This window comes from Diadema setosum, chromosome 5 (assembly GCF_964275005.1).
Source record: "Diadema setosum chromosome 5, eeDiaSeto1, whole genome shotgun sequence".
Classification (NCBI taxonomy): Eukaryota; Metazoa; Echinodermata; class Echinoidea; order Diadematoida; family Diadematidae; genus Diadema; species Diadema setosum.
In genome coordinates this window covers 11,261,613-11,271,364 of record NC_092689.1, presented here as the reverse complement: position 1 = coordinate 11,271,364, position 9,752 = coordinate 11,261,613, and the positions used below count along the sequence as shown (strand labels likewise).

At 38.6% G+C, this 9,752-nt stretch overlaps 1 protein-coding gene across 1 annotated transcript; it reads left to right on the top strand.

The window, feature by feature from the left end:
* The first annotated feature begins 286 nt into the window (after positions 1-286).
* Positions 287-8,455, top strand: LOC140229086 (transmembrane protein 9B-like). The gene is made up of 5 exons (XM_072309347.1): positions 287-422; positions 1,383-1,486; positions 2,482-2,569; positions 3,487-3,621; positions 7,720-8,455. Exons 1-5 carry the CDS (start codon positions 366-368, stop codon positions 7,840-7,842), a joined length of 507 nt encoding a protein of 168 aa, XP_072165448.1. The 5' UTR covers positions 287-365; the 3' UTR covers positions 7,843-8,455.
* The last annotated feature ends 1,297 nt before the right edge of the window (positions 8,456-9,752 follow it).

The following is a 9,752-nucleotide window of genomic DNA, read 5'->3' as shown; positions in this document are numbered from 1 at the left end:
TTTAGAGAGCCTTTTTTTCAGAAATCTGATACAAGACAAACACTGTAAAAGAGGAGAAAAAAAAAATACCTTGATCACCGATATCCGCAGAGAGGGCGCTGTGGTGATAAGAACTGCAGGATGCGTTGCTTTCTCTGATCTGCAATCTGATAAAACACACACCAAATACTAAGTACTGTACTGTAGCTAGCGCTAACTTCTCAGCACTTACTTATACACTGCACGTACGTAAATACATAAGTACAATGTACATGACCAACCCGCTTTATACGTAAAAATTGTATAGGCCCTAGATCCTATTAGGTTTACGAAAAAGTCACTTCCCTGAATGAAGGAGGCTATTGGTCAAGAGTCAAGACTTCAATATGTGGCATCTTTGGATTTTGCTATTTGTCTCGTTGTCGTTTGCTGCATCGTGTGAGGTAAATAATGTTGCTATGTTTTATTTCGTTCTTAGAGACGGTAGAATTCAGTGCTGCGTGAACGAGCCTAGCTGGTCAGACAGGTAATAAATACCATAGTCCCACAAGTTAAAATATATGTAGGCTTATTGATATATAGATCTAGAGGTCTTGATCATTAAATAATCACTGTGCTGTGTGGCCAGGGACGTGCCCAGTTGCTCCTCTCTGGCTGGATCCGCCACTGGCTGCATTAATGATAGATTGACTAATATGATGCTGAATGTTCTGTTGACAGAGAAAGATCAGTCTGTATCTTGTCATCAGGGATAATTATATGTTCCACAGAAACTACGTCTGGTTTCATGGACTTATATCCTCCTATAGGGCCATATAATTTATGTCTATGGAGGAGAGCTGTAAAAATAAATAAAAAATAAAAAAAATAAAGTAAAAACTCCTTCAGATGGACAGACAGATTTTTCTGTCTAAAAATGTTCTGTTAGTGTTAGTGTTACTGCATACTGTTAATGTTATCAGGATTATAATTTTAGAACTAGAATCTAGACAGACTTCCACAAATGGTGGTAAAAACATGTGGATCTGTCATACGATGTGTACATGTGAAATCATTGTCACCCTTGCCTTTGGCTTGTGAGAGGAGATTGGTATTGCTGCCACTGCACTGCACACTGTCTATTAATAAGGCTAAGAGTCTACCATTTATAAACTTTTCTGAAATTTTTGTATGGCCTCATAATTGCCCTCTCCTATGTCAGCTTGAACATGCTGAACTCACATAGAATCACAGAACTTTAAAAGGCCTTCAGCTATTTCAACATTTCAAGAATTGCTTTCAAGTTTTCAAGGTGACTTGGCATTGCATTGAAATCAATTATAATGTCATGTAGTTTTGAGGAGCTTCAAGTGATAATTGTAATGGTTGTGTGACATCTTGACTCTTGTTGTCACCTCTTGCAGGCACAATTTGACAACGTCAGGTGTAAATGCATATGTCCAGCTGATCCTGAGAGATCGAGAGAGGTGAACATCCAAGTGGTGACAGTCTCTCTACCGGAGGAATGGTAACACATTTCCTGCACTTTGAATAATGTTGTGTTAAAAGATTGTGTTGTCATTTTTATCTCTTCAATGTGTTTGTGTGTGAGAGGTAGAATATACAGTAGTTTCCATATGCCTGCAGAAACCATTTTTGCTCTAAAATAGACACAGGTGCGTAAGAAATGTGTGACATAATGCTGTGATAGCATGATTTCAGTAAGGTAATGATGAAAATGTGAAATACAGGTGTACAGCATACTTGCCAACTAGTAAGATTTTGTCAGATTCAGTAAGATTTTTTTACGTTAAAAATAGCAAAATCAGATTTTCTGTCAGAGAAATCATATTTTAAAAAAATATTTAGATATACCTTCATGTGTATTTCTGTAGATTTGACCAAAAGTAAGATTTTTAACTTCAGTTTGCATATAAAATACGATTTTTGCAATCCACGAGTAAGATATTTCATCTTGAAATATTGGCAGGTATGTGTACAGGAGTAACCAAAAAGATATGTGATTACAATGGTGTTGCAAACATATATATCCAATTTTTGTTCTTATGTAATGTTTCATAATTGGTTATTGTTAATTGATGATTTATTGACATTTTATCCCATGCACAGTTTGTTGCAAAGGGGAAGTTTTGTATCATTTCTTTGCCCATGGAAGCTAGATTTTTTTTCTTGCTTTGTATTTGACTAGGTGGCCGGTATTTTCTCTGTTTCAAAAGATATTTAAAAGTCATAATTCTACCTTCCATGCACCATTCACTATCATTGATTTTTTTTTTTTGCTCAGATGCCACTTTCAGTTTAGGGCTGTCTTAATTCACTTTAAGAAATAAACAATAGTATCAAGAGACCATAGAAGCTCTTAATGTCTCACAGGTATCTTTCTACCAATGTGGATGGTACATGAGTCAGATCAAGTTGTTGCGGTAGTACTTGTGTCATTGCATCATGTGGTCCTATGCATGATGATGTCATAATGTTTGTTCCTATTTCTGTTGCCAACAGCTCCTGTGAGCAGGTCATGAAGAGAAATGAAAGCGACTGTCTTCGTTGTGAGTGCAAGTACGAAAGCAGAAACATCATGACAATAGAGGTAATGCATAATGCCCACCAACGAAGGCGACAGGAGTTAATAGAAATACACATCAAGTTCAGTGTTATCTTTTTCCCCATATTGCTGAAGAATACTTATGGAACGTTGGTGTAAGGAATGTATACTCGATTAAGTGTGTCTAGAAATATAAAGTTTGCTCCTACAATCCCTCTCAATGTGTACCAAAGATTCACCAAAATATCCCTTTTTTAAAGAAAAAAGCAATTATGAAAGTTAAGCTCAAATTGACAACTGTTGCTTGATTCATGTGTGGTCTCCAATTCGGTCTAAAGTTTACTCATTTTAGAATGTCCTTGACAATAAACACTTTTTGCTCATCCCTGATATATCCTATACACTTAATTTGTTTCTCTGTGTGTGTGTGTGTGTGTATGTATGTGGTGCAGAGGAGGGGGTACAGGAAGGAAAACGTACCATCTGTATTTGGTCCCTTGAGAGACCAAGACCTCGATATCTCAATTGGCATGATACATGTAATCCAAAACAATGTTTCTACATTATGTGTCGTCAACATTGATGTTATTTCACGAAAATGGAAGTTTGTTGTTGTTGTTGTTGTTTTACTACACATGAGCCCTGTTGCATAAAAGATGCAATCAAACATAAGTCAAGTATCGGCCAATCAGAACTGAGTATTCAGAGACTTATGTTTGATTTTCTGACTTATGTTTGATCTTAACTTCTATGCAACACAGCCATGATCTTTGCGAAAAGGCCGAGAAGCAAACTTTTAGATTTTCAGTCTTTGTCACCCCCAGGACAATATAGCGCAGAGAGGTATACGTGTCTCACTTTAATGAAGCAGTTATTTGATAAAGCTGTATTCTTTTTCTTTTCACATTTTAAAAAGGTGATTTTTTGTTTCTCCCTCTCTCTTTTCTGTCTTTGTGCTACAGGTGGTGGTATTTCTGATCATGGGTGTCATTATGTGCCTATTCCTCTACACTGTTTTACTCCTCATCATGGACCCTCAGATTTTCAAATCCAAACTGTCTGAGCCACAGGCAGAAGAGGAGTTTACAACAGATGTGGTAAGTACACTTACTCACTAGGCCCATTTACACTTGCTTGGAAAAATCGTGACATTTGGGTGCAAGTTGCTAAGCAACTACACCCAAACGCCCTCGAAACATCGTCAGAAAAATCGCCAGCCGGAGTGCGATTTTTTGAAACATCGCAAAGTTTGAGGCGAAGTTAGCGAGTGTAAACCCAAGCTGCAGAAATATCGCGATTTTTCATCACGTGACTTTCGGTATCGGATTGCACTGGGAGTTTACGCGCACTCCCGATCCCTCTTTGGAACGTGTAGAGAGTACGTCGGTCACTGGCCAGAGTACTAAGTACAGGTCTAAACGGCCGATCCTCGATCGGCTCGTGGTCTCTCACCTCACTCTCCCTGATGAAACTAGTACGTGAAAACTACTACTAGTAGCAAACCTGAAGTTCTCCAACCACGTATCATCACCCCATGACGACTTAACAAAATAATGTTCTCCCAGAAATGCGTTGATTGTGGGAGTGCCCATGCTACTCTTGATATACGTTGTTTGTTGAATACAGGAGTACAAGTGTGAGTTCTTGCTGTCGCCTGATAAAATACCAGTCCTAACTTCCAAGTCCTACTTCTCATGCACTAAATCATCATATCGGCGAAATTTCATGATCCTCCTGAATGCTGCTGTCATCAACTTTTCCATACTTAGATGAAGTTTTACACACCTACTACGTATGTGATCTAATATAGCAAGCTATATAGTTTTACCGTAAGTAAACAGTCTCGAGAAGCACAAATTTATGTGTGCATTGGTGCATTGTACTGATAAAAAGCCCTGGCTCAACGTTCAAACCAGCTAGCTGTGATCAAATTACAGTAAACCTCGGATAAGTCGACGTCTAGTGAGTCCAAAATCACTTAACTCGAAGCAAAATAAAAAGTCCCGATTTTTCCCTATGTATTTTCTCAAGAAATATTTGGATAAGCCGAAGTACGAGAGTCGAATTTCGGCTGTGTCGAAGTAAAATATTCAGTCCCTTTTGTACAAAATACACGTAGTTTACATCACTTGAGCCGAAGAAGATTTGTCTGGCATTCTCATTACATTTAGAGGAGAACAAAAAAAAAATCGGCATGTCGCAGAACCCCGTCCCTGACCTGCCGCAGGTAAGCATGCACACTCACCGTACCGCTCCGCACGCATACATTTCGAATACATACACATGTATACATGTATACACACAGCACATCGATCCATACTTTATCCATACACACAGCACACCCATAGTATTTATCTATGTCAAGCCAACTCCTTGGTCAACCAATCGCTGCTTTAACATTTTAGTGACAGGCCAAGTGGGCGGAGCTTGTTTGTTCAATGGAGGGGGATGGGCCTGGGAGAGTGTACACCTAGGTCTCTAGGTTGACGGAGATGGCTACCTATGTTGCACCATAGACATAGCACAGGCACATTGCCACATTAGCACAGACATTCTCAGAACTACGTTTAACTATACTATAGTATTGATACAAATTCCATGTTCAATTTAGAACAAAATAAGAACATTATCTTCAAGAACAGACAAATTTGAATGCAAACACACACACACACATGCATGCAAATGTACTATAATACATGTACATAACTGTGAGTCGAAAAAAATTGACTCTCGCGAGAGTCGAAGTTCACTTAAGTCGACGCATTTTTGTCAGTCCCGAGAGCTTCGACTCATGCGAGGTTTACTGTATACTGCACTGCAGTGAAAACGAACAGAATAGCGCGCGCTTCCACTCAGCTATCGTATTGAAAAGAGGTAAATTACGCATGCGCACTACCGACCAAAAAATCATGATGTTTCGTGAAGCTCAAACTTTGCATGCTTTTGCGCAAGTGTAAACGGTGGAACCAAAATATCGCGATTTTAAAAATCGCGATGTTAGTACATGTAAGTGTAAATGCGGCTCATGTTTAGTCTTACTATAATGAGTTGGTTTTTTAAAAAAAAATAAAATCAAAAAAAAAAAAAGCCATAACAAGTTCCACTTAAAATGTGGATGTGGAACATGAAAGTTTCGGAAATATAACATTTGAAGATTACATGATAAACATCTTCTTTGTGGTGTAACCACATTTGCTGACAAGATGAAGAAATATATCATCAGCTTGCAACTCTCCAAAGTTAGTCTTTGAAAATACTATTAAAAAAAAAATCCTGGTTTGGGGCTGCAGTTCATCAACTGTAACCTCTTCCCCTTTCAAAGTTACCATTGCCAAGTTATTGCTGTTCTAAAAAAGTTACCATTTGATGCAATAGATATATGACTGATTCCTTATGATTCTCTTTAAGAAATCAAGAATCTAGGGAAATTTTATCTGCAAGTCAAGAGGTAGCCTTTATTCAATGTTTGCATCTACTGGACTTGTGGTTTATGCAAGGTAGATTTAGACATTGCTCCATGCTTTGGATTTTGGAAAACAAAGTAAGCACAGATAGCATGGATATTTTCCTGCACAGTTCTTGGTACTAATATTCCTTTTCTTTTTCTCGTGCTTAACCTGTTGGAAACCACATGATTTTGAAAACATTAATCATGTTATAGATACAATTATAATGAAATTGCAATCCTCATTGTGATCAAAACTTATGAGAAATTGAAATTCAAGTCTTATACTGTTCAAAGCGAAACAGCCATGCCAAGTTGAAGGTAATTTTTATGCCTCCGCCACGAAGTGGTGGCGGAGGCATTATGTTTTCGGGTTGTCCGTACGTACGCTTTCGTTTACGCGATAACTTCAGTATTATTGACTGGAATTTTATCAAACTTGGTCCAAGTATAAAGTATGATGGGGCAATAACTTGATTAGATTTTGGGTGAAATCGGCCAAAGGTCAAAGGTCAAGGTCAAATCATGAAATTGTATCCGTTTACGAGATAACTCAAGACTGGTTCAAGCAAGTTTCACCAAACTTTGTCAGAGGATGATGTATGATGGGACAATTACTTGATTAGTTTTTTAGTGAAATTAGACAGAGGTCAAAGGTCAAAGATCAAGGTCAAATCCTAAAATTTATTTGTTTAAATGATAACTCAAAACTGGATGAAGCAGCTTTCACCAAACTTGGTCCAAGGATGATGTATGATGGGGCAATTAGTTGAGTAGATTTTAGTGACATTGGCAAGAGTTCAAAGGTCAAAAGGTCAAGGTCAAATGCTAAAAATGTTGCTATTTCCCCCATATCTATGCAATGCCCAAAGGTATTTTCTTGAAACTTAGTGTAGACATGTACTACTTTGTACTGCATAAAGATTCTCCAGAGAGAGTTTCATGTCTTAAGGTCAAAGGTCAAAAGGTCAAAGGTTAGGTGAAAATGTTGCAATATTACTTTCCTCGCAAATGGTTGAATGTATCTTCATGGAACTTGGTACATACGCATGTACTGACTGGCAGGGATTATCTAGGGAATTTAGGGGTCATGGGTCAGTAGTCAAGGGGTCAAAGGTCAAGGTCAACTCCTCAAAATTTTACTATGTCCCTCATATACTAATATATGCAATGCTTGCATTATTAGTTTTAAAACTTAATATATACATGCATTACCTAATGGAGATTCTCTGGGAAATTTCCAGCCAGAAGGTCAAAGGTTAAGGGTCAAAGGCCAGATTTCAATGCCCCCCAAAAAATCTATTTTGTACTGTAATTACACTCTTTCTTCATACCTTGGAAATTGCTCAATGCATAAACTTATAAAAGGGTCGGGCAGAAGTCAAGTAAAAATTCTCAATTCCCCAAATATGTGTACCTGCACTCTTAGACAATTACAGCAAACCCAGTTCAAGGAAAGTGAACATTCAAGATAAAATTGTATTCCTGACAAACCTGTCGTTTCACTATTTTGCCAGTTATGTGAAACTGTCATCACACATTGTGAAGACATTGTACTATACACCTATTGGGAGAATCATGCATTATGGCGGAGGCATCAGTCGCCATAGCGACATTTCTAGTTTTTGGGGTTTTTTTATCTCTAAACCATTGTTTCATGGCTGTGACTAGGACTTCAATGGAATTATTTCACCACTACTTTCACACCAAAGCCTTAATGATTGCAATATGTCATGCTTTTCCTCAACAGACTGCCCGCACTGGCCAGCCGTTATCCTACTTCCACAGGGTGGGGAATGCTCAGAGAAGATGGCGGTCACAGGTTCAGCAACAGAGAGAGAACATCTTTGACAGGCACACCATACTCAGCTGATGTACTGTGGTGCAGTGGATTTAATACTCTTCATTTTTTAGTGGAGGTCCCAAGTTCAAATCTCGCCAGGTGCTCATGTCCTTGGACAAGATGATTTTACCCATCAATGTCCCTCCTAATCCAGATGTATCAGTGGGTATGTGGCATTGATAGGGTTATAGTAATGGCAGGGTCCTGTGGTAGAGCGGTGGCAATGCTGAAGAGGCTGCTAATAAGACCATGTTATCCATGTATTATCGTTGTGCATGGAAAGTCTCTTAATACTCAGCTAATGCTCATAGCGTGTCAGTCAAATTTGTAGAAGTTCATTATGAGTCAGAGCTTTACAGTGACAAATGATGTCAGCTTATGAACTGCACTAATACTTAGTTTTCCCAATTTAGAGTAAATGTTTCTTACATGACGCTCATTTGCAATTTTATTACTGCAGGCGATATTCAGAAATTCTACAGTTACCTTGGAATTTTGTTAGTCCAGAGACTCCAACTCTCTCGCTTTCGATGGGAAATCTCCCACCGAAAGCCCGTTTTTGCAAAATCTCCCGTTCTCCTGCTCGAGATATGATTTCTCCCTCCCTGACTTGGTGTCTCCTGCTTAAAGGTACTAGCCCACGTTTGCAAACCCACAAAAATCAAAACTGCATAAAACAGGTCCAATATGACTTCAAGTACAAGTTATAACAGTAACATACCTCACCTGTTGCTCTTTGTCTATACCATTCGATAAAAGAGAGATAATCATCGTTTTAAAATCAATTTTCAAACCGGGTCAACCCGACCCAAAATCGAATTACGAGCGCGGGCTAGCTACGTACATTAACTTACACATGTATCGCATGCATGTAGTACGTGCGTGGACCGGAGCTAGCGAGCGTTTTTATACGCACGCATTCGGTGCATTTTCACTTATTTTTATGAAAGTAATGGACTAATTGGAACGAAATTTTGCACAGGTATTACTGCAATCATACCCAAACTCCATGCTAACTATGAGACCAATTGCTGCAGGTTTACAAATGTGGGCTAATACCTTTAAGATGTATTTTGTCTCGTTTGAAATAATCTTTCTCCTGCCCAAACACCTATGATTTGAATCATTGATTTATTACTTACTTAGTGACATCATATGTTGAAAACTGAGCCTGAGATAGCACTAGAGAGCATCTAGAACCCTAGAGCTTTAGGGCCCTAGACCCTGGCGGCAAGGGACTTCGTGCTTCCCGCTCATGGTGTGCGCTTCACACACATCAAGTTGGAGTCTCCAGTTTGCTAGGGGTTTCAGGTGCGAGAATCCCCAGATCAGAAAGTGCTTGGGGTGGGAGTCTCTGTTAGTCATGGAATCTTGCCATGTCTCATGCTGTTCCATTTGCTCAAGCTACATTGTACCATGGATCATAATTGTACTTGTAACTGTTTTCTGCATTGAACTCACCCAAAATTCTAAGTATCAAAAACCTGTCTGGTATCAAATAACCAATGTCAATTAAAACTTAGCACTAATTTGAGGATAGGCCATTAATGTGCTTGTAAAATTTATCACATTTGTTTATCACTGGACTGAAAACTGAAATTTACGGGATGTTATAGAATAGAACTGCATCTTTAAAGGACAAGTTCACCTTCATAGACATGTGGGTTGAGTGAATGCAGCAATATTAGTAGAACACATCAGTGAGAGTTTGAGCAAAATCGGACAATCTGTTAAAAAGTTATGAATTTTTGAAGTTTCTGCTCAGTCACGGCTGGATGAAAAGACTACTATAGCTTGTATGGTCACATGAGTACAACGATATAAAGAAAGAATAAAGAAAATTCAACATATTTCCATTTTTCTCACATAACAAAGGAACACTCGACTTCTCTCTGTCAGAAGGCAGGGGGAATAATATTACCCTTAACATACGTCAGTTG